Here is a 24125-nt window from a genome sequence, read left to right on the forward strand (position 1 = left end):
CAAGGGGCGGGTAGAGAAAGGGGCGGCGGACGGGCGCGCTGCGGTACGACCGTCTCCGCCCCCTTTTAGAGCAACCAATCACAGGCCGGACGCCGGGCGCGCGCACGCTCCCTCGAGTTTAACGGTCGCGAGAGGCCGCTCGCTTGACCCTGACATCCACTGTGGGAGTCCCGGCCAGGTGAGTGGTCGCGGGCCTGTGGGGAGCCGTCAGTCGCAGGGGGTAAGGGGACGAGGCTCGGAAGACAGGGACTTAGCAGAACCCTAAGTGTGCTGATGGGCTCAGGGCGGGGGAGGACGACAGCCACACAACACAACCCCCACCACAGCCCTCGGTTATGTGGGGGCTTTGCCTGCCGCCGGGTTCCTTTTCTAGACTCAGTGCCCTTGAGTGACACCCGCGCGGCCCAATCGCAGAGCGTCCCTTTCCGAGGGGCGGGGGGCTTGTGGCATTTTTCTTCATCATCATCTTTTTTTTTTTTTTTTTGGTAAGGTCTGGTTTACTTTGGGAATCGCGATTGTAGTTTTGGGAGCAGCGGCTCTTCCTCTCGCCTCCGGGCTGCCCACAGTTCAGGCGACCGCATTTGGTTCTTGCTCGCCGTCCCACTTTGACCCGAGAGTCACCCCACCAGCAATTGAGGTCTGGCTGTGAAGGCGAGGATGTCCGATCTGGCCTCAAAACCTCTGGAACCCCGTCTTCCTTACCCCCTCGGACTCCCAGCAAAGCGAAACACCTGGTTAACTTTTCGAGTCTCAGCAGACCCCAGTCTGTACCATACCTTCCCCCCCACCCCCCGGCGACCGTTTTTATGCTAAGGGTTTTGGTGACCAAAAGCATCACATTTCGTTACTGGGAGATATAAAAAATGGTTCTGTGCTTATATTCATTGTCCATCGAGTTGTTTTCCTTTCAATTTTGCATTTATGTCGGGTTCCCCTTCCCCCTCTTCATTTCCCATTCCCCTCCTTCCCTCCCCCACCGGGGAAGCATCTTTGCGTTTCGAGTGGTTTTCCGTCTGCATCTCCTGTATCCGGATTACTTCAGCGGGCGAAATAATAGATGGGGTCGCAGACCCAAGTCCCTGGAGAGCCTTGTGCTTTCCTGGTAGAAGACCGGGGTGATTTGAATCCAGATATTTTCGTTGCCAGGTGGAAGGTGCAGCCCCAGACCTTTTCAATACCCCGTTTGTGGCTGGTGATGGGCTGAGCCACTGGGGAGAAATCCATTTAGGTAGGTCCAGTTACCCTTGGCTCTCACAAAACCTACCTTCCCCCAAGGAAATGGTTCTTTTATGAACTGATGTTTTTTAGGGTTGTGCTTTGTAAAACCAGGCCCTAGAAGTGGGAGCGTAGTGGAATCAGAATACTAGGTAATTTTCCTCTTTTACACTCCCTTAACCTTTTATCTTATAAGCAGCATAAATGTTTTTCTTTTTCCTTGCTCCTTCACTTAAAAAAAACAAACAAACTTGATTTCCCTAAGTAGGAAGCATGGTGTTTGAATTGTTACAGCTGATTTGTCTCTGTAGGCTTAGCATCAGTTAACCTGCATCAATTAGTTATTTTTAGTTGACCTGGCAAATAGTTTATTTAAGAAGTAATAAATGCAGGGAGTAATAAAAGCTGTGTAGTGCAAAATGCATTCCAGGTGATGGAGAGACAAGTGTTATTAACCATTTAATTGGCTGTTTTTAATACCAAATTAAATAACTAAGTAGTTGCAGTTTATCCCCTGTGTAAATCAGCAGACATGGGTACTGGGTGGAGCTTTTAAATGAACAAGGCATGTAACTATTCCAATTGTTACATAGAATAGTGTCCAGAACCTTGATAGTTAAACACATAAAATTCTGAAATATTACCTGGAAAAGATGATGCTACTTTTCCAAATCACCCTTATTGTAATTTTTTGAAATACGATTCACATATTGTAAAATGCATCCTTTTAAAGTGTACAATTCATTGGTTTTTAGTATGTTCACAGATGGGTTGTATAACCATCACCACTGTATAATTCTGGAACTTCTCATCACCCTAAAAAGACAGCTCATACCCATTTTTGGCCACTCCATGCCCCAGCTTCTGGCAACCGTAAATCAACTTTATGTCTCAAGAGATTTGCCTATTCTAGATTTTTCACATAAATGAAATCAGACATTATGTGATCTTTTACTGAGCTTCCTTTACTTGAGCAGAATATTTCAGTGTTTATCCGCATTGTGGTATGTATCAGTATTTAATTTCTTCTTATGGCTGAGAAATATTCCATTATATGTATATACAACCTGAGTTTATTCGTCAGTTGATGGCCACTGGATTGTTTCTGCATTTTAACGGTTATAAATAATGTTGCTGTTCTTAATGCCGATTTGTATAAAAGGATCAAGGTTTCCAAATTAATGAAAAGACAGTTGCTAGATTTAGTGGCTTTTTATAGTATTTTTTCCTCCATTCATTTTCAGACTCTCTTGGGAGCTTAGGATACTTCCGAGTTCTGAATGTTAGCCACTGAAAATGCCTGTAGACGATGAAGCATCTGAAGATGACTCGGATTCAGTTTCTTCAAACATTGAAAGAGCCTACGTTTCCCAATAAGAGAGTGTAACGATTTCTATACACTATGGAAGATTTTGATTTGGTGAAACCCTTACGGAAAACGTCATCTTCTATAGAATCTCATATAAAAAATCCTCCCCATTCTTTTGGACTGAACTTAAATAGTAATAGGTAAGAATGGGATAGATTTTTTTTTTTAATGTAACAACAAATCAAAATAATTTTATTTGCACAGTTGATCCAAATAGCATCACAGTCATTGGTTTGCATTTAAATAACAACAATCCCTGAGCAGGAGCTGTTCAGGAATAGTTGTTTCAGTCCAGAATAGTTTGTCTTTCCCTGTTGTTTGTTTCTCCCAGAGATACTATACTTTTGCATGGGGACCACTGTGAAAAAGAACTTGTTTTCTTAGTTACAGTTCTCTATATACTTTTAAAAATTCCTCATAGATTACAAGCATGTCTTTAAATTTTAGTTGACTTTATACTGCTTTTACATACAAGTAATGTTTAATATTTCAGAACTACCTCACCAATCTGGGAGGTAACAATTAAAGTTGAATACTAGGAAAAAAAAATAAAGTTGAATACTAGGAAGTAAGCAAAAAAACAGACCCTGAGTGGACAAAAATAGATGCTATCCTTACTCATTTTCTTTTTAAGCTATTCCATGTTTACTTTTCTTTAAAGTTTATTTATTTTTGAGAAAGGGAGAGAGAATGAGGGGCAGAGAGAGTTGGGGGTGGGGGGTACAGAGCAGGCCAAGCAGGCTCCAAACATCGCAGAGCCTGATGTACATCTTGAACCCATGAACCGTGAGATCATGACCTGAGCCGGAATCAGATTTTGGACACTTAACCATCTGAGCCACCCAGGTGCCCCTTTGGTTTGTTTTTAATCAGAGCCTGTTTACTTTCATTTCGTGCATAATCTGACAAATTTGGATTATTTGATTTCTAAATTTCTGGTAGCTTAAAAACAGCAAAGGGGTAGAGTCCATTAGAGAGGAGACCAGCTGTATACCAAGCAGGTGCAAGGAAGCAAAAAAACACCAGTCTGGGGCCTCCTGGTAAAGGGTCAGATATCTTCAAACACAGTAGGTCTTGATGAAATTGTGTGTAATAAATTCATTAATTCTTTTAAAAGTTTGTTCCTTCTCTGCCCTCCTCAGGAGGAATATAAGGCAGCTTACAAGAATATATAAAATGAGAAAGCAAGGGGAAAGGGTGGAAAAGTGTGGCAGATGGTCCAGGAGAGATGTGTGTCTTTGTAATCTATACCCATGTACTGAAAATTTGTTTCCTCTATCACTTGGTGGCCCCTATGAAGAAATCCCTTTAATTTTTTTTTTTTTCTGTTTATTATCTTTGAGAGAGAGAAAGCAATCCCAAGCAGGCTTCACACTGTCAGTGCAAAGCCCAATGTGGGGCTCGAACTCAAAAACTCTGAGATCTTGTCCTGAGCCAAAACCAAGAGTCAGATGCTTAACCAACTAAGCACTCAGGCACCCCTGAGGAAATCCGTTTTAGAACATAATTTTCCTAGGGGAACCTAAATGTGTCCTTTTTTTTTCTTTATTAAAGATTTAATCAAAACAATTTTTTACATCTCTACCCCCAACGTGGGGCCTGAACTCACCAACCTGAGATCAAGAGTTGTGTGTCCCACCAACTGAGCCAGCCAGGTGCCCCCTAAATATGCCCTTGTAATGAAAATTATGTAACTGAAATTGTCTCCCTTTTCATTGTGGCTGGCAGTTAAATCAGCCAAATTTAGACTTGATTATGGTACAATTGTGTAAATCCGTTAAGGACAACATGTATGTTGTTCTTTCCCTTGGGTTTGTATTAATCTTTCACTGATCCTACTTGTTACTGTTTTTCTGTTATTTTAATTAGTATTGTTTTAAAAAAAATTAGTATTGTTTTTCTTTTTCTTTTTTTAAGGAACTCTTTATGAAACAATGTAGGTTATCAATAAATGAAAAATGACCTCTTAGACTGGAATTTAAACAGATTTTATTGTTCTTAATTATGCTTTGTGTTTGTATAAAGCAAATCTGAAATAACTTCCTCTCAAGTTTGGGAAAGCAGTCCTCCTGGAAAGAATGAGTGCTATTTTATACAATGAATAGGCTAAATAAGTCTGAATATTTGCTGCTAATTTGCTTGGCACAACTTTTATTGAAAGATAGTGCAAAAAAGATAAGCATCAGTTTATCACCAAATTAGGGGGATCTGATTAACAAGACTTGACTGCAGTTCTGGGCAGTGAGAAAGAGTCTCCACCACAATAAAAAGGCTGTTTTCACAGTGGAGTGTAATAACCCTCTGGGATAAGGTGGATTGGAGAAGCCAGGCCCTTTTCTTATTTACTGCATGGCCTAGACTTATTTTCTGCGGGCACTTTGGAGCGTTCTTGCCCTTCTGGAGAGGGTCTCTCTGTTGGGTTCTTAAATAAGTGTTGTCTTTTTACTCCTATTTTCTTTTTGTGGACAAACGTGATCAGATTTTCAACAAACGAGGTGCCATTAAGAAGGATTAAATATCAGTGGTTTTGTACTGCTCTGCTAAACTTGAACTGCTGAATTATTCAACACTTGGTAGAATGAAGAAAACCATTTGAATTATTTATGTTTCAACAGAAGTAGTCCCCACCTTAGTACAAATGGGGTATCCTCTTTCTCAGGGAAGACCAGACCATCTGTAATTCAAGGTACAGTTGGAGTCCTAACCTCTTTAATGCAAGAGCTACAACACAGTGGAAAGACTGATTCGGAACTTTGGAAAAACTGTGAGGTATCTAGTTTTGCTTTATTTGCGGAATTTTAAAAAATATAATTGTACATGTGCCTCTACTAAACTCTAAATTATTAGAGATTTATATTCTAAAGAGCATGATCCTTATTGCTAGAGTAAAACAGTCAAAAGTAGTAATTGCGGAACAGCAGTGAACAAATATGAAAAAGATGATCAAAAGTATGTTTGGACAAATATTGGTGATTAGACACATTAATTTATGTTTTAAATGTCAACTAAAATATTAGCTTTGTCCAGAGAAGGGAGAAGCCCAAAATTATTAATACTATTACCAATTCTAAAGTTTTAAGTAACTCCTACAGAAGTGTTAGTTACCATTTTGAAAAACCTAAATCCTCTTTGAACTATTTTGAATGCTCTACATATAAATTAAGGCTTTTGTTTAGTAATGTTTTATCCCATTTAGTTGCGATACATTGAGTTATATTGATTTTTCAGGTCAATGGTTCTTTCTTTGGTCTACAGGCTCAATTGTGATATAACAATTTAGCAGATAAAAAAATACGTAATATGTAAGTTTTGTTTCACAGAATAACCCCCAAGTTAGATTTTTCCAAGGCTAGATTTGGTAATGCTTTATAGAAATGTAAAAAACATTATTATTATTAAATTGTTTAGGGAACAGCAAATTTTATTTTAAATGTTTATCATACTTTAAAAACCATTATTTGTGTCATTGTCAAAATGTAAAATGGAACAGATGAATACCTGGTGTAAGAATTCAGTAGCAGCCACCCCTAAGTGTAATTATTTGTATTCATTATCCATAATCACTGAAGTTATAAGAACGGCTGAGTATTGAGGCACCTGGGTGGCTCAGTTGTTTAAGGTCCAATGTTGGTCTCAGCACAGAGCCCGCTTCAGATCTTCTGCCTCTTTCTCTCTCTCAAAAATGAATAAACATTAAAAAAAAAAAAAAAAAAAGAATGACTGAGTATTAATGCAAACTTTAAGAAAATTGAGTTTTAAGTTTTTACAGTTTTTATGTTTTTTCCATATAATAATCAGTCTGTGATAATGCAAGAGACTAATAAAATGATGCAATTAAAAATGGAATCTTTTGTGAAATGTTTCCCCTAATAAACTTCTTCATTAGCTTATGAATCTGAATTAGAATGCTTTAAAAAAAAATAAGGTATTGCTTTTCTGGCAAATTCATGTTGAGCTAGAAATTGTTGCTTTTAATACTTTGAAATCAACATCTTTGAATTAGTATTTGTTTGTGAATCTAAGATACAAGTTTTTATAACCCAGCATACCAACCAGCCACTGACACCTTAACATTGAGCCAGTTTCTTTACACCCTTTCTTCCTCACCAATAATATATTATTTTTATTATGTTTAATAATAGTTGACTACTTGATTTTTGTAATGTAGACATGTAATTATTCAGTGAATAGTTTCTTAAGATATTTCTTACTTTGACAGAACATGAAGTATCCTTCTGGTCATTTCAGTAAAATTTCTTCAATTTATTAGTGTGTTTTATGGCATATGAAAACAAAATCCTCTGATGTGTAGCATTGTAGGAAGAATGGGAGGGGAAAGGATTGTGCAAGTCTTATTCCTGACGATTTCCTCTGAATTTCATGTTTTCACCTTCTTCTGGAATAGTAACAGTTGTCTGATTTCTACCACTTGGAAGGGACTAATCTGTGTTCTTAAAACGTAAAATTGCCAAAGAGCTTAGGGTTCTGGGGTTCTGATTTCTTTAGAATTTCTTTTTAAAACCTCTTTCCTGGAATTTTTTTTTTTTTTATGTTATGTTATTTTTGAGAGAGAGAGTTGGGGAGGGGTAGAGAGAGGAGAGAGAGAGAGAAGGACAGAGGCTCTGACGCAGGCTCTGCACTAGCAGCAGAGAGTACCATGCAGGACTTGAAGTCATAAATCGTGAGATCATGACCTGAGCCAGAGTCGGATACTTAACCGACTGAGCCACCCAGGTGCCCCATCTTTCCTGGAATTCTTTTTTTTTTTTTTTTTTTTTAATATTTTTTATTTATTTCTAGGAGAGAGAGAGAGAGACAGCGTGAGCAGGGGAGGGTCAGAGAGAGAGTGAGTCACAGACTGAAACAGGCTCCAGGCCTTGAGCTGGCAGTCAGCACAGAGCCCGACGCGGGGCCCGAACCCACGAACTGCGAGACCATGACCTAAGTGAAAGTCGGATGCTTAACCGACTAAGCCACCCAGGCGCCCCTCATCTTTCCTTGAATTCTTAAGTTTATCACTGCTTAGGCTTGAGAAGGTTATATATTTTGATTCATGGGAAATAGTTTTTTTTTAACACATTTACATAGAAATACTTCAATATGTTCTTAAAGACTTGATATTTGCTAATATTTCTATGATAGTAAAATTTTAAAACACAGTATCAGTTAATTTGCCTTAGCTTATTATTTTAGCATTTAAATATTAACTCTTTAGTGCTACTGATTATGTATTTAAGAGTAATGGTTGTATGATAATTGTTATTATTATGTGTACCACTTATTGTGTGTCGATTTGCCAAGCAGTATACTAGACACTATTTTTTGTCAGTGGCACTCAACCTTATTAGCCCAAAGCCCTCATTTTGTAATTTTACCATTAAATTACTAATTTACAAATAAATTTTACAATTTTTAAAATAACATCAACTTCTATTGTCCTGAAATGAAGTTCACAGATATATTCTGCCTGTACCCACTTTATTTATTTTTTTGTATTTTATTTTTTTAAATTTTTTATTTTTTTTTTAATGTTTTATTTATTTCTAGGAGAGAGAGAGACAGCGTGAGCAGGGGAGGGTCAGAGAGAGAGGGAGTGACAGACTCTGAAACAGGCTCCAGGCTCCGAGCTGGCAGTCAGCACAGAGCCCGACGCGGGGCTTGAACCCATGAACCGCGAGATCATGACCCAAGCGAAAGTCGGACGCTTAACCGACTAAGCCACCCAGGCGCCCCATGCCTGTACCCACTTTAAAAACAGTCATCCTCTTAACTGTGATATGAAGGAGGAATAAAAGTTACTTCTAGCATGATAACAGGTATTTCAGCATATAAGTGCTCAGGCACGTCCACATTACAAGACCTAGTGAAGCACGGTCTGGTGTTTACATGTACACTCACCGTGAAGGCAGCAGCCACAGACACGGACCGATACAGCTCTTCTGTGTCGACAATCCAGCACTGCATTTGGTGACATGGTTTTCTGAAATGGTGACCAATTTCTGATCAAGTTCTGAAATAAATGTAATGTCTTTGTAGTTGGATTCCTGGACAATTTGGTGATTTGAAAGCTGTGCAAAATATATGTTATTTTTATAATATGAAATGGACACAGGACAGTTTCTCATTGTCGGGGACCGTCCTGTGATTTGTATCCCTTGACTGGGGAAGTGCTGGTAGTGCCTCCTAGCTTTGTGACAACCACGACCTCACAGATTTTCAAAATCTAGTTCCCCCCCTTGAGATCACTGCTTCACATGCATCATATTGGAATTTTTAAAAATTTTTTAAAAAATTTTTAAATGTTTATTTTTGAGTGAGAGAGACAGAGTGAGTATGAGCAGGTGAGGGGCAGAGAGAGGGAGACACAGAATCCCAAGCAGGCTTCAGGCTCTCTATCAGCACAGAGCGTGATGTGGGGCTCGAACCCACAAACCGCGAGATCATGACCTGAGCCAAAGTTAGATGTTCCAACTGGCAGATCCCCCCAGGCGCCCCTGGAATTTAAAATTTATCCTCCCAGCCTCCTAGGAGTGTTACTCTTCTGATTTTTATACACCTCCACCCCCCATTTTATAAATTAGTAAGGAGCATTAATGAAGTATACTTGTTGAGGACCACACAGGTTGTTAGTGGAGAGCAGGGAGTCAGGCCTAGGATGTCAAAGGCAATGGAATATTTACCAGGCCATCCTACAGAAACCCCATTCAGGCTAATAGCATCAAAAACTGTTCAGGGAAAAGCTTTAATTAGATGCCCAAGTCCTCCAACAGTATGTACAATGCAGATCATATAAATAATGTTGGTTAGACATGAATAATAGTTCTTAATAATTATGCAAAAAGTGTTGTTATTGGCTACATTTATAATGTTCTTAAATATGCTTATTGAAAATTAAAATCTGATTAGGGAGAACAAAATCTTCTCTACCAGTTTATATCCTGAGCAAGCTCTATTCATGTGTATCCTAAGTAAGAAAATGATAATAAGGATGTGGTTAACATTGTGTGTCACATAATATGAGACCATTTTTGTTTTGTTTTGTTATGTAATTCTGTCATTATTGTAATTTATTTTTTTGTAACTAGTAACTTTGTCAGGTTAAAATATCCCCTAAGTTAGTGCTTAAGTTAGTATAACTTAATAAGAAAACTGCTGCCTGATTTACTTTTTGTTTTGATCAAGGTACTTCATATTATAGATAAGTTGAGAAGATAAGGAACTGAATTTGATGTAGCCTACCTTATCCTGAAGTTAGCTGATTTAGAATTAATACTTTCTATCAGCACTGTTCTTTTTTTTTAATTTTAATTTTAATTTTTTTTGAGAGAGAGAGAGAGAGCGTTTGAGTGGGGGAGGGACAGAGAGGGAGAGGAGGAGCGAGAAAGAGAATCTTAAGCAAGGGGGCTCAACTCAGGGCTCCATCTCATGACTGTGAGATCATGACCTGAGCCAAAATCAAGAGCTGGATGCTTAAACGACTGAGCCACTCAGGCGACCCAGCACTGTTTTTTAAATTTCTTTTTAAAAACATTTAAAAATATTTAGTTATTTTTGATAGAGAGCACGAGCAGGGGAGGGGCAGACAGAGAGGGAGACACAGAATCCAAAGCAGCTCCAGGCTCTTAGCTGTCAGCACAGAGCCGGATGCGGGGCTTGAACTCTTCGGACCGTGAGATCATAACCTGAGCTGAAGTTGGATGTTTAATCAACTGAGCCTGTCAGGCACCCCAGCACTGTTTTGTTTTGTTTTGTTTTTTAATTTTTTTATTTATTTCTAGGAGAGAGAGCGAGCGAGCGAGCAGGGGAAGGTCAGAGAGAGAGGGAGTCACAGACTGAAACAGTCTCCAGGCTCTGAGCTGGCAGTCAGCACAGAGCCCGACGTGGGGCTCGAACCCACAAACCGCGAGATCATGACCTAAGCGAAAGTCGGACGTTTAACCGACTAAGCCACCCAGGCGCCCCTACCCCAGCACTGTTTTATTTCAATCTTGAGGTTTTTACTTCCTTTTGTTTTAATACTGTTATATAGTCTTCAACTTAATTCTGCTCTGTTATAAATATAGAACTGGTTTTCAGCATTAATCTGAAGGGTCTCTGAATTAGGTAGCCTGTAATACCATGAAAAATTCATCTTGAACTTCACTTTTATTTATTTATTTATTTTTAGTAAACTACTCCTAACGTGAGGCTCAAAATCATGACCAACCCCCCCCCCCCCATCAAGAGTTGCATGCTCCTGCGCCTGAGCCAGCCAGGTGTCCCTGAAATTCACATTTTTATACCCTCATTTAGACACTCTTTCCTTGGTATTGTGTCCTAGGTGCTGGCGGCAAACAGGTTAACAAGTGAACAAGTGAGGTGCTCTTTCATTGTGGTAAATGCTCTGAAGGCAATAACAAGATGACATTTATAAAGAAAGCAACTGTAGGATGCTTTGGGAAAACTGTCTTTGAGAAGGTGGTCGTTAAACTGAAATTGCAGGGGGTGAGGGGAAGAAGTCATGATAAGAGCTGGGGAGAGAGCTTTCCGGGTAGAGGGTACAGTGAAGACAAAGCTTTCAAGGTGGAAAACCTTTTTGGCATGTTCAGGGGAAAAGGTGGAGGCCCGTGAGGCTGGTGTGCATCGAGCGCAGAATAGAGAGCAAGGAGATGAAGTTGGGAGGTGTGCATGGGCCCAATCACTCAGGGGCCTGTGAGTACAGGAGTGGAAAGATATTGAACGGTTTTAAACAGGGAAACTCTTTTCATGGTAGCTACTTACTGATACTGTATATTATTGCACAGAGTCTATTACTGAGAGTAAACCAGCCTTGAGACTGAATTTAGCCTCCAGAGATCTCCCTGACCCTTTTCTGACTTGTTTTGTAGTCTGGTTATAAGAGTACTAACTATACTTCTGAGTCAGGATGGATCAGGACCTTAGAGTGACTGAAGGGAGTCCTAGGCCAGTTCCATGGGTTTTCAGAGCAATTCTTTTCATTCCTTTTTCAGCTCTGGTGCTGTAAAACACTTTAGCATCTGACTTGAAAAAGTTTTTTGTTTTTTTTTTAACTTAAATTCCAAGTAAATTAGGGGTTATGGGAATTTAATTCCCATAATATCAAACTATCTCGTTTTAAGACGTAGGATTCTTTTTCCTAGGTACAAGTCATTGTTTAAGAAAATCCCTAGTTGTTAGGAGGAAAGGAAGATAACTTAAGGCAAATACAGCCTATGACTGCCAGTTCTCGGTGAACAGAAATGGTAGCAGATGACATCAAATTGAAATGCCATTTGAAAAATAAGACTTACCCAGACCTTCAAATTTACCCAAACTACACGTTACATCAGAAAGGGGTGACCAAGCCTGTGCCCCTGTATTTTTGCATTAAATACAGTTTTATAACTACTTAATACAGCTTATAAATTTTACATTTAAAAATACGTTTCAAAAAGGTCCTTTTCCCCTGGAGGAATTTTTCTGTGAAATATTACACTAAAAATTATTTTTAACTAAAATATTTTATAACTTAATAGACCAGGTGGTTACAACTATTCAGTTTGGTGGAAAAACAATGCCAAGAACAGATAGTTGCCCAGCAGGAGCAGTTCCACAACCAAATTCAAGTAAGTTGTTGTATTGATCCTTTTTTTACACTGTAAGATTTGCAAGAAGAACCGGTTAATACTTTATATCAGTTTTGTTTATGAACTAAAAACATATTCTCTTTAGAGTAATAGCTCGTAATGTTAAAGCAATATTTTCATAGTATTTATAAAAAATGTAATGTTCAGCATACTTACCAAATCTCTAACTTTGTTTTCAGCGTATACAGGAGGAGATAAAAAATTTAGTCAAGTTACAGACCAGTAATGCTTCCTGGGCTTCCTATGATAGTTCTTTGAGCAAACAGTTACCTTCAGGAAGTCAAATGGGTTTTTTTTCTGAAAACAGTGAGAGAAATGAACCTATTACCAGTTATCCTAAGTCTGAAGAACCTGAAATGCAGCAGGAAATGTCCGCATCACAACCAGACTGCAATGTGGACAGTAGCTCAGTGAGCAGCGGGTATGGGACCTTTTGTGTCTCTGAATTAAACGCCTACAAATCTAAGGACCCTCGGGAGTTCATGGAGCACGCAGAGGTTTCTGAGGGACAGTTTGGAGCCCCTTTGGCGCAGACGGAGTCCGTTGCAGATGGTGTAAAAAACAAGAGTTTTCATATACATACCACTGAAGAGTTTTGTGCATCTTTAAAAGAAGATATTTCCATTTTTCCTGGTGAATTTGAACACAATTTTCTTGGTGAAAATAAGATTTCAGAAGTTTACAGTGGGAAAACAAATAGGTAAGTAGAATTTCTCCATCATTTGTAGGGAGGTTTTCTTGTTTATTACATTTAGAAATCTAGTAAATCAAGCTCTTTTTAGAGTATAAATGTATACATGTGCATGTAATTTGCAACCAAAAATTATTCACAACCATACTCAATTTTATGCTTTTTATATAGAAGGAAATTTTCTAACTTTAATGACAAGTGTGGATGAATGTTCGTAAAGCAGTCATTTAAAATTTTGTCATTTACCCTTAATATTGAGTTTTATATCTCTAAAATCTGTTCTCTAAAATAAGTATTTAGCTATAGCAACACAGATCTTGTGTAGCTATAAGTATCGTCACTAGTCCTTGTAAACAGACCTGTAAGTATAGTCACTAGTCCTTGTAAACAAATGAGCTTTTGCTGTAGAGATACACTGAGTATGTGAACGGGCCACTACTGTGGGTTTTGTTCTCTTCCATGCCTATAGGTTAAATCCTTTATTAATCACCATTAGTCTTTTTGTTCACTTTGCCTTTGGTAATAAGAAATTGTAAAAAGAGGGGCGCCTGGGTGGCTTAGTCGGTTAAGCATCCGACTTTTGCTTAGGTCATGATCTCGCGGTTCGTGGGTTCGAGCCCCACGTCGGGCTCTGTGCTGACTGCCAGCTCAGAGCCTAGAGCCTATTTCAGAGTCTGTATCTCCCTCTCTCTCAGACCCTCCCCTGCTCACGCTGTCTCTCTCTCTCCTAGAAATAAATAAAAATATTTTTTAAAAAAAATTGTAAAAAGAAATGTAGGTGAATGGATAAAAATCCATCCTTTCTCTGCAGTTAGAAAAAGAACTCAAAGCATTTCCCATGGACACAGTATTTATTAGTGTTTAGTTTTATGTGCGAAGGACAGCATCTAAAGAAAATAATTTTGTTTTCTCTTTCTAAGTAGTAAGTCTGTAACATCATGGGCACAAAAGCTGAAGCAGAATCAACCAAAGAGAACAGTTACCGAAGAGGGGTGTTCAAAACCTATGCGAGGAAATGAGCAAGCCAAGAAGTCACCAGGTGAGAAGGTAGGTGATGAGTCACTTTATTCTGGCTTCAGCTACTGATAATTATGTGGAGTTTACTACATGCTCGTCAACATAAGTTTTTGCCCTTTCTTTTGTATTATTAATTTGTTCCATTGACCTGTCTTCCTCTGGGTGTCCCGGAAGATTGGAAACAATGATTTGCTCTTGGTTCTTTAGAAGTCTGGAAATCAAAACTAATGATATAAAGTACTATAGAAAATGACAACCATTTTGTAAATGTCTTAATTCTCTTTGTACTTTAACTGTTTATACTTAGCCAGAGAATAATCCATTTAACTTTTTTTTTTTTTAAACTCTCAAATAGGCTGCCTGGGTGTCTTGGTCAGTTGAGCATCCGACTTTGGCTCAGGTCATGATCTCATGGTTTGTGAGTTCTAGCTGCACATCGGGCTCTGTGCTGACAGCTCAGAGCCTGGAGCCTGCTTCAGATTCTGTGTCTCCGTCTCTCTCTATTCTCCCCCCACTTACACTCTGTCTCTCTCTCTCTTTCAAAAATAAATAAACATTAAAATTAAAAAAAAACAACCCTCTCAAATAGCTTATATTACTATTAAGTTGTAAGAAGTAGTACTGAATTTATAATCTAAATTGTAAGAGATTAAATGTTTGAATTCTGTGTGGCCCTTGTGCTAATCTAGCAGCTGGTCTCATTAAAGAGGTGTAGCTATCGAGTAGGTTATAGACATCTTTGAAGTCCTTTTGGCTTAAATCATCATATAGAGTAATGTTTATTCTGTGATATTGAATTGAGATCGCAAAATTACATTTCTCTGCAAACTTGATACCGTTAGAAATTAGCCACTTTTTAAAAATGTTTATTTTTTTTGAGAGAGAGAGAGAGTTCATGCTTGGGCAGGGGAGGGGAGTTGAGAGAGACAGAGAGAGAGTCCCAAGCATTCTCTGTGCTGAGCTGAGCATAGAGCTGGACGCAGGGCTTGAACTTATGAACTGTGAGATCATGACCTGAGGCAAAATTAAGAGTCAGATGCTTAACGGACTGTAAACACCCAGGCGCCCCTGGTCTTGATCGCTGTAAACATGGTCTTTCCATTATCCTGTGAAAAAGATTAAATAGAATCCTAAGACAGTCCCTCAACCTTTATAAAGCACTATTTTCTTTCCGTAAGTTTTCTTCAGCCTGTGATACTTAGGCTTCTCAGATCACCGTTCGGAACCTATACAGATTTGTGCTCAGGAGGGAAGTGAGGGTGCATAAGCCCCAGGGGCGGCCGGCCTCCCCTATATTTGCCCTGTAGTACCAACTGCACCACGTGCCATTGGGATGGCATGTCCTTGTTTTGTGTGACGCGTAAGGTTATTTAGAGACGGGGTGAAAGTTGCTTTTTCCGTTGGAATAGGTTGGCAGAAAAAGAACGCGTTTTCATATACGCTGTTTCTCTTCTGTTTTTACATGAACTAAAACTCAGTCTTGGGGAGGCTAGCAAAAAACAAAACAGACTCTGTCTTGTGGAGACTTTTTCACCTGTGATAAACTTGGGGTCTTTGGTATATACCTTGGTGGATTCAGTAGTTTTCTTACTGTGTTTTGTGGCTATCTCTCTGCTTGTTTTCTGTGGCCCAGTGGGTTGTCCCCAGATTGGCCACATGTGAGAGTCACCTGAGGTACTTAAAAAAAAATCCGCTCCTGCCTGGTGGACAGCCCAGGTGCTCTGCCATGTGTGGCCTGGCTGTGACTTGTGTAGTGGGAAGTGCAGAAGCTTCTCTGGTGGTTCTGTGTGCTGCAAAGCTTGGGAACCCCTGGCCTCGTCTCATTTTCCTCCTCGAGTCCACTCGGCAGATGATCCCCTGGGAAATGGCCTTGAGGGTGAGTCTGCCGGGTCGGGGGCTATGCTGCTGAAGTCAGCAGGGAACACATGGTCCCTTGAGCTTTTCCTTTTCTTTAATCATCTCCTGAACAAGTTGTATTTTTCCTTTTTTGTTTTAGTTTTTTAAATGTTTATTTTTGAGAGAGCAAGAGAGAGGCAGAGTGTGGGTGGAGGAGGGGCAGAGAGAGGGGGGCAGAGAGAGGGAGACAGAATCCAAATCCAAATTTTTGGTATTAAAGCATTAGGGGAAACAAGTTTGTTTGATACTTGAGGGTTTTTTTTTTTAATGTTTTTATTTTGGAGAGAGAGAGAGAGCACGAGGAAGGGGCAGAGAGAGGGGGAGACACAGGATCTGAAGCAGGCTCAGGCTCTCAGCTGTCAGCACGGAGCCCGAACCAGGGCTTGAACTTGTGAACTGTGAGATCATTACCTGAGCCAAAGTTGGACATTTAGCCAACTGAGCCACCCAGGTGCCCCTGCGATTTGAGGTTTAAATGGGGTGGGAGGGTGGCCATGGGAATTTCTCGTGGCCATGCCAGAGATACTGTGAGGAGCAGTCAGCTCAGAATTTTTATTAGAATTGGTGATCAGCATTTCAAGCCTTTTCTGGGACTAGTAACCAGTCGTCTATATGTAAGACATAGTCAACTATTTGAAGTTCATATTTGTAATCGATTTGTGTTTCTCAGAGTTTGAGTTATTGTACTTTAAATAAAATTTTTTTAATGTTTATTTATTCTTTTTTTTTTTTACTGATTTATTTATTTTTTTTTTTTTACAAATAGTTTATTGTCAAATTAGTTTTTACATAACACTCAGTGCTCATCCCCAAAGTGCCCTCCTTCATGCCCATCCCCCCCTCCCCCCCACATCCATCAGTCCTCAGTTTTTGTCAGCATTCAAGTTAATGTTTATTTATTCTTGAGAGAGAGTGAGCGAGCAAGCATAAACGGGAAGGGCAGAGAGAGAGGGAGACACAGAATCCAAAGCAGGCTCCAGGCTCTGAGCTGTCAGCACAGAGCCCGATGCGGAGCTTGAACCAATGAACTAAGAGATCTTGACCTGAGCCAAAGTTGAATGCTTAACTGTCTGAGCCACCCAGACACTCCTGAGCTATTGTGCTTTTAGTGATAAAAATGAATTGTTACAGCTTTTATGTTAATTTTTATACTAAATGACTTTAATTCTAGGTGCTTTGAATTTTTTTGGATGTAATGGCATATCATAAATACATTTTCATTCTGAACTCATTAAGTAACACCAGCCCCCAGTGTTCTTCCAGCCGCACAGAACCAAAATAAACTTTTATAAACACACAGGAAAAGAAACTCCTTCCCGGTTAATTTCTATCATTTTGCATTCTTGTTATCAAGGGGAAAACAGGACCTTCTTAGTTCTTCCTCAGCCCTCTGAGGCTGTGGCTGTCCCTTAGTTTGATACCTGGCTCTCTTTCCTTGGGTCAGTAGTTTGTGCCTAATGATTTTTAGCTGTCAACTGATAGTTTTCTTTCTTGCATTGCAGTCTAATTTCACTGCTGCCAAGCATCCTCATGCTTTTTACCTCAATAAACCAGATGAGAGTCCAAATCCTTGGATGTCTGATTCAGGAACAGGTATGAGACTTGTTATTTGTTTTTTTTTTTAAATAACAACTTGTCTGCATTTCTCACAGGATGCTAATTCTATCAGTGTATTAGCGTGCTTTCTGTGAACGTGTTCTGTTGTGTTGGGCCCCTGCTAACTATAACTTCGATTTGTGTCACATTCTGTAAAGATAGATGAAAAAAATACTTTTGCAGTTGTTTCAAACAATGGCAAAAGCCATCTCAGCATTTTTCAGATGCTCCAAAATGAATTAAGACATTCAAACCCTTTGTGAGTCATTCTTTACTCTCCATGGTAAGCTTATTCTAATTTTAATGACTTAACATACTGATCTCTTCCCCCCCCTCGCCCCCACACAATCCCACATCATCCAGTTTGTCAGGAAAAATTAGCTTTGCCTGATGAAAATTGCCAGAATTCAGCCACTGTCATGCTGTCACCCTAATAGACCCCCATCACCTGTCACCTGGGTTCCTGCAACTTCCTGCTCAGCATCCATGCCCTCACCCTTGCACCCTTCCATTTGTTCTCCACACGGTAGCCTAAATAGTCCTTTTTAAAGATGGGTCAGGTCATGTGACTCCTTTGCGCAAAACCCTTCTATGCTCTTTCCCTCCGAGTAACAGCCAGAGTTGTCTAGGCGCCCATAAGCTCAACAAGATCTAACCTTGTTCTGTTTGACCTCATTTTCTGCTGCTCCCTTTCTCTGCTTCAGCAGAGAGGCTGTGTGCTTAAATGTGCCAGGTAGGTTCTCATTTTAGGGCTTTGCTTTGCTGCTTCCTACATTTGAAATGTTCTCTTCACCCCTTATACAGGGGATCTTCCTCATACATGGCTAAAATGACTAACTTTATTTTGTTACCTTGCAGCAAGCCAACCCTGGGCACCCCTCCACACACACTACATATTTCCTTTTACCTGATTTTTCAGTCTTACCATTAGGGTGTTTACTGCCTTCTAACCTACTGTGTATATGTTGTGATTTACTTACTGTTCGTGTCTCACATTTTCTGCTCCCCAGCCTGGCATGGTAAACACTCAGTATGTATTTGAACCACTGAATTATTATTATTATTATTAATTTTTAAAGTTTATTGTTTTTGAGAGAGAAAAAGAGAGCATGTGAGTGTGTGTACAAGTTGGGGAGGGGCAGAGAGAAGGGGAGACAAAATCCCAAGCTGGTTCCGTGCTGTCAGTGCAGAGCTCGATGTGGGGCTTGAGCTCACAAATTGAGAGATTATGACCTGAGTGGAGGTCAAGAGACGGATGCTTAACCGGCTCAGCCACCCAGGCAGGTGCCCCTGATACATTGAATTCTTTATATTGTTTCTATTTAAGTCTGTGCTATTCATAAAGAAATTGTTTTTTTATTCATAAAGAAATTATTTTTTTAAAGAAATACACTTTAAATTGCACTAGTTTATCTTGACTTTTTTTAATAAAAATTTTTTTTTAATGTTTTATTTATTTCTGAGAGAGAGACAGCATGAGCAGGAGAGGGTCAGAGAGAGAGGGAGATACAGAATCTGAAGCAGGCTCCAGGCTCTGAGTTAGCTGTCAGCACAGAGCCCGACACGGGGCTTGAACCCATGAACCGTGAGATCATGACCTGAGCCGAAATTGGACGCTTAACTGACTGATCCACCCAGGTGTCCCTAGTTTATCTTGACTTTAAAAACATATTTTTAAATAGTCTCTACACCCAGAATGAGGCTTGAACTCATGACCCCGAGATCGAGAGTTGCAGTCTTCTCCAACTAAGCCAGTAGGCACCCACATCTTGACCTTTACTGATATATTTCAGGGTTTTTTAAAAAAATGTTTTATTTATTTTTGAGAGAAAGAGATAGAGACACCGTGAGCAGGGGAGGGTCAGAGAGAGAGGGAGACACAGAATCTGAAGCAGGCTCCAGGCTCTGAGCTGTCAGCACAGAGCCCGACGTGGGGCTCGAACCCACAAACTGTGAGATCATGACCTGAGCCGAAGTCGGATGCTTAACCGACTGAGCCACCCAGGCACCCGTATAATTCAGTTTTAAAAATTTCGATCTTCAAATTAGAATTCTTGCATGGTAAGGCATTTAAGAGATTCTTTTCCCATCAAAATTCAATTTCCTGTATCTAGATAGCCAAAAACTAGTTGTATTTAATTTTCTGTAGGTAGAAGTAAGTTATTCTAGAAGGCATTTTTGTTCTCTTTCCTCAGTCTTCTCTTCTGTGTATTTGTGCACAACAGGACTGACTTACTGGAAGCTGGAGGAGAAGGACATGTATCACTCTTTGCCTGAGACTTTAGAGAAGGGATTTGCACCGTCCTCTGGAGATAGGTCACCAGGCCAGGTGAGTTAAAACACTTTGTGTGTATGTGTTTGTGTCATACAGTTACAGTTCAGTGTCCTGTTCCGTTATAAATTTTGTGTTTTTCCAATTTCTGATATACTGAAGGAAGCATGGGCTTTATTTATTTATTGTTTTATTTATCCTTGAGAAGGAGAGAGACAGAGACAGAGCGTGAGCAGGGCAGGGGCAGAGCGAGAGAGGGACACAGAATCTGAAGCAGGCTCCAGGCTCTGAGCTGTCAGCACAGAGCCTCACACAGGGCTCCAACTCACAAGCCATGAGATCATGACCTGAGCTGAAGTCGGATGCTCAACTGACTGAGCCACCCAGGTGCCCCAAAAGAAGTGTGGGCTTTAAATTGTACTTGGTTTCAAATGTGGTCTCTCATCCGTTGCCTTTGTGATCGATCATAGGAAAGTTACTTAAAAATGGAATTAAAAATGCCCGGCTAATGTGTTGTAAAATCAAATGGATGATTTTGTGCCCACCATTCTGAATATAGTAGGTCTGCAGATAACCACTTCCGCTGTTCCTACATCTGGTTTTGATTCTCCATCCTATTCTACCCTCCTGCGGATCCATTTGTACCATAATGCTGAGCATTTTAATTTGCTGTAATCATTTTCTTTGAGCACAAAATGTAAATATTTTCTTTACCCAGCATGTGTACATTCAGGTGGTGGGAAAGTAGGTTGGGGAAAGGAGAGATTACAGTGAAGGTAGCCAGGAGCTCTCTCAGCACGAGGAACCGGCGTCGTGCGGCAGTGGGGAGACAGCATACGCATAGACATCGGAGGACCAGAGAGGGGTAGAAACCAGCATGCCGTCCTTCAGGAAAGCAGCAAAAGAGAGAGACAGATAAACACCAGGAAAGGAAAGCTGGGGAGTGAGATTGCGAGGGGCCGGAAGCCGCGGTGGGCTGTGTGATTACAGAGCTCACTGTGTGTGTGATGCGATCTGCACCATCAGTAATAAGTGAATACTGTATTTTGGTGATTCTAAGATACTGACAATTTTAAAACTTCCTGTTTCATAGTCTAACAACAACAACAAATTATCCTCAGGCGCCTGGGTGGCGCAGCTGGCCGGGCCTCCTACTCTTGGTTTTGGCTCAGGTCGTGACCTCGTGCTTCATGAGCGGGAGCCCCACATGAGGCTCTTGTGCTGACAGCTCAGAGTCCGCTTGGGGTTCTCTCTCTCCCTCTCTCTCTTCTCTCTCCCCCGCCCCTGCTCATTTGCTCACTCTCCTTCTCAAAAAGAAGTAAATAAACTTAAAAAAAATTATTATAACAAAAACAAAAAGCACTGTATCAGTGCTTTCTCACAACTTAGAATTTGTATTTTATTCTTACTCAAAGAGCTCATAGACCTTGTAATCGAACATTGGTTTTTGTCATACAACTCTTATACGTACTTAAAAAGGATGATATAAGTGAAATAAATTGGTTAAAACTTTTTCGCCTCCAGAGGCTTGCGCTCTCTTTCCACCTCAGTGTTGGTTTCTCTGTTTTCCACGTCCCGTCGTCCTGGAGCCATCAGGAGCTTTGGGGATTGGCTCGGGCGCAAGGCCTTGGCGCTGAGTTTTTACCGGGCCTGGTAGTTCTGTAGAACTGGCCTCCTTTCCGCCCCCAGATGGGGAAGGTTGCTAAACATCTGTGATTCACCATCCCTTACATACTGGTTCTCAGGGCTTCTGCTGCTGACACCTGGCCAATTTGGATGCCTTCGATATGTGCTTATGAGCAGGCAATGACGGTTATGTCACGAATGCCCCTTGACTGAAAGCAGTGTTAAGATGCCATTAATTACAAGAGGCATCCTAACTTCAGAGATGTTAAAATGTGAAAGGAAATCACAGAAGTGGAAAATGGCGAGGATTGGTTCCTTACGCTACCACGAGCTCTGAATAGAGTCATTCCAGCAGTGTGCCCTGGTGGGGCTCCTCCAGGTCTGGAGCGGCAGTGGGCAGAGAGCCCCCAGGCTCAGGGCCGTATGCAGAGTGCCCTGCTTGTCACAGGCTTCCAGCTTGAAAGGGGCATTTAGGTTGTTGGTGTAAAAACAGTAAAATTCCAGGGGCGCCTGGGTGGCTCAGTCGGTTAAGCGTCTGACTTCAGCTCAGGTCATGATCTCGCGGTTCATGGGTTCGAGCCCCACATCGGGCTCTGTGCTGACAGCTTGGAGCCTGGAGCCTGTTTCCGATTCTGTCTCCTCCTCTCTTTGCCCCTCCCACTCCCCTCTCTCTCACTCAGAAATAAACATTAAAAATTTTTTTAATTAAAAAAAGTAAAATTCCAGAGTAGGATTACAGAAATTGTGGTAAATTTTAAGGGTTTACATTCAGAAAATTAATGCCTTTAATGCACAAGTAAAAAGTTTGTCATATCCACAAACTAGTTACAGGGTTTATTAAAACATATTAATTTATGGTAAGCTGCAGCTTGTGTAGGGTGTGGAAATGGGACACACATTTAAAGCTATATGTGAATATATTCTTCGAGTGCTTTCAATGTATCTCTTGCTGAATCCATAACTCCGTTTAAGAGAGTTTAAATTTGAGGCCTGAGTTAAACGATACCCCATCATGCCCTACAGTAGGTCCCACTTTGAAGTGATTTGAGGCTGGGGTTTTACTATTTGGAGCTTAGCCCTCTTTGCAACATTTCCAGCATGACAAAGCCTGATTTCAAGCTGTAGGAATTAGGGTCATATGTTCTTATTTTATTAACTTAAAAGGGAGCTTATTTCCATTGGGTAACTTCTTGACACTTTTTCTTGGTCTGCCAACTCTTTTTTTTTTTTTTTTAATGTTTTATTTATTTCTGAGAAAGAGAGAGACAGACAGAGACAGCGTGGGGGAGGGTCAGAGAAAGAGGGAGATACAGAATCCGAAACAGGCTTCAGGCTCTGAGCTAGCTGTCAGTACAGAGCCCAATGCAGGGCTCGAACCTACGAACCGTGAGATCATGAGTTGAGCTGAAGTCAGATGCTTAACTGACTGAGCCACCCAGGCGCTCCTGCCAACTATTAAAAAAGTAGGAAAATAGGTAAGGAACTCCATCTCCGTATACCTGTCTCCTTGAGTCACACAGTGTTAATCTAGCCAGAAGCCTTCTTAAAACGGATTCCTTCTTTCATCGTGAAGTCTTTTCTTACCTCAAAAATTCGTTTTTATCTTGAGTAGGGAGAACTACCATGGTTTTTAATTCTTTGGAAGTATTCTGAGGCTACTGAATAACCTAGGTTCAGATTATCACCTTAATATTTATTATTAGGGGATACAATTTTTTTTTTTTCATTCTGAGGGAGACTCATAATTAATGGGTAATGACATCGAAACTTGTTTTATAAGTCTGACAGCCTGGAGTCTCAGTGCATTTAAAATCTTTCAGAAATCTTTTTGTGGTGCTGATCTTGATATCAGTGAACTTTTTTCATCATTGATGATACCACTTAAATAATTTTGTTTCATATCTTTAAGTCTAATACTAGTAATGAGATGAAGCTACCATCACTGAAGGATATTTATCATAAAAAACAAAGGGAAAACAAGCAGTTACCTGAGAGGAATCTCACTTCTGCTTCCAACCCAAATCATCCACCAGAGGTAAAGTTGGCAACACCCTGCTGAATGAAAATGAAAGATGCTTCATGACTCTCAACCTTTATCTCAAGCTTTATTTTCCCTAGGAGATCTAAAGCTTACTCACTTAAAAACACACACTGAGTGCTGAGGGCAAAACCTTACTGTTGTCTGCCTTAATTTCTAGGTACTAACTCTAGATCCAACGTTACACATGAAGCCAAATCAGATTTCAGGGATTCAACCACAAGGCTTTTTGAACGCCCTCGATGACAGAATATCCTTTTCGCCAGACTCTGTTCTAGACCCCAGTATGTCTAGTCACTCTGACATAGACTCATTTTCACAAGCAAGTAATATTGCTTCTCAGTCATCTGGATTCCCAAAATATCCTTCAAATACAAAAGCATCACCAGTGGACTCTTGGAAAAATCACGGATTCCCAAGCGACAGTAGGAGCAGCTCCGTGTTTCCGTCGGTGTGCACTACTGCTAGTAATGACATCTCGGTCAACACTGTAGACGAAGAAAACACCGTCACAGTAACTTCAGCCTCAGCCAGTCAGTCTCAGCTTCCAGCGACGGCCAACAGTGTCCCAGAATGCATTTCACTGACTTCCCTGGAAGACCCTGTGATACTTTCTAAGTATGTGTTTCAGCGCGTGGCTTGTAATGTTACTAGATTTTCTCTGATGTCTGCTTGAATGATGAAAATGATTTTTATTGACTTTCACTAATGTATAAAGTCTTAAAAAAAAAAGAGATACAGCATTTTTAAGGTAGAGCATCTAAAAATTAATCCATGTC

The 24125-nt window shown here is 40.3% G+C and overlaps 1 protein-coding gene across 5 annotated transcripts in view; it reads left to right on the top strand.

Moving 5' to 3' along the window:
• The first annotated feature begins 113 nt into the window (after positions 1–113).
• The window catches only part of MPHOSPH9 (M-phase phosphoprotein 9), a 59410-nt gene continuing 35398 nt past the window's right edge, over positions 114–24125 (top strand). For 2 of the 5 annotated variants that reach the window (XM_039245682.1, XM_039245953.1), the window contains exons 1-10: positions 114–178; positions 2460–2724; positions 5200–5353; positions 12100–12189; positions 12390–12910; positions 13822–13948; positions 17317–17407; positions 19636–19739; positions 23218–23343; positions 23507–23964. In XM_039245682.1, the coding sequence (XP_039101613.1) occupies positions 2618–2724; positions 5200–5353; positions 12100–12189; positions 12390–12910; positions 13822–13948; positions 17317–17407; positions 19636–19739; positions 23218–23343; positions 23507–23964 (1778 nt within the window). In that variant the 5' untranslated portion in view covers positions 114–178; positions 2460–2617. Of the gene's footprint in view, positions 179–2459; positions 2725–5199; positions 5354–12099; positions 12190–12389; positions 12911–13821; positions 13949–17316; positions 17408–19635; positions 19740–23217; positions 23344–23506; positions 23965–24125 lie in introns of those variants that run through there. The other 3 variants (XM_039245744.1, XM_039245813.1, XM_039245890.1) reach the window with 3 other exon arrangements.

This window comes from Hyaena hyaena, unplaced genomic scaffold (genome assembly GCF_003009895.1).
Source record: "Hyaena hyaena isolate Hyena2069 unplaced genomic scaffold, ASM300989v1 scaffold_0, whole genome shotgun sequence".
Classification (NCBI taxonomy): Eukaryota; Metazoa; Chordata; class Mammalia; order Carnivora; family Hyaenidae; genus Hyaena; species Hyaena hyaena.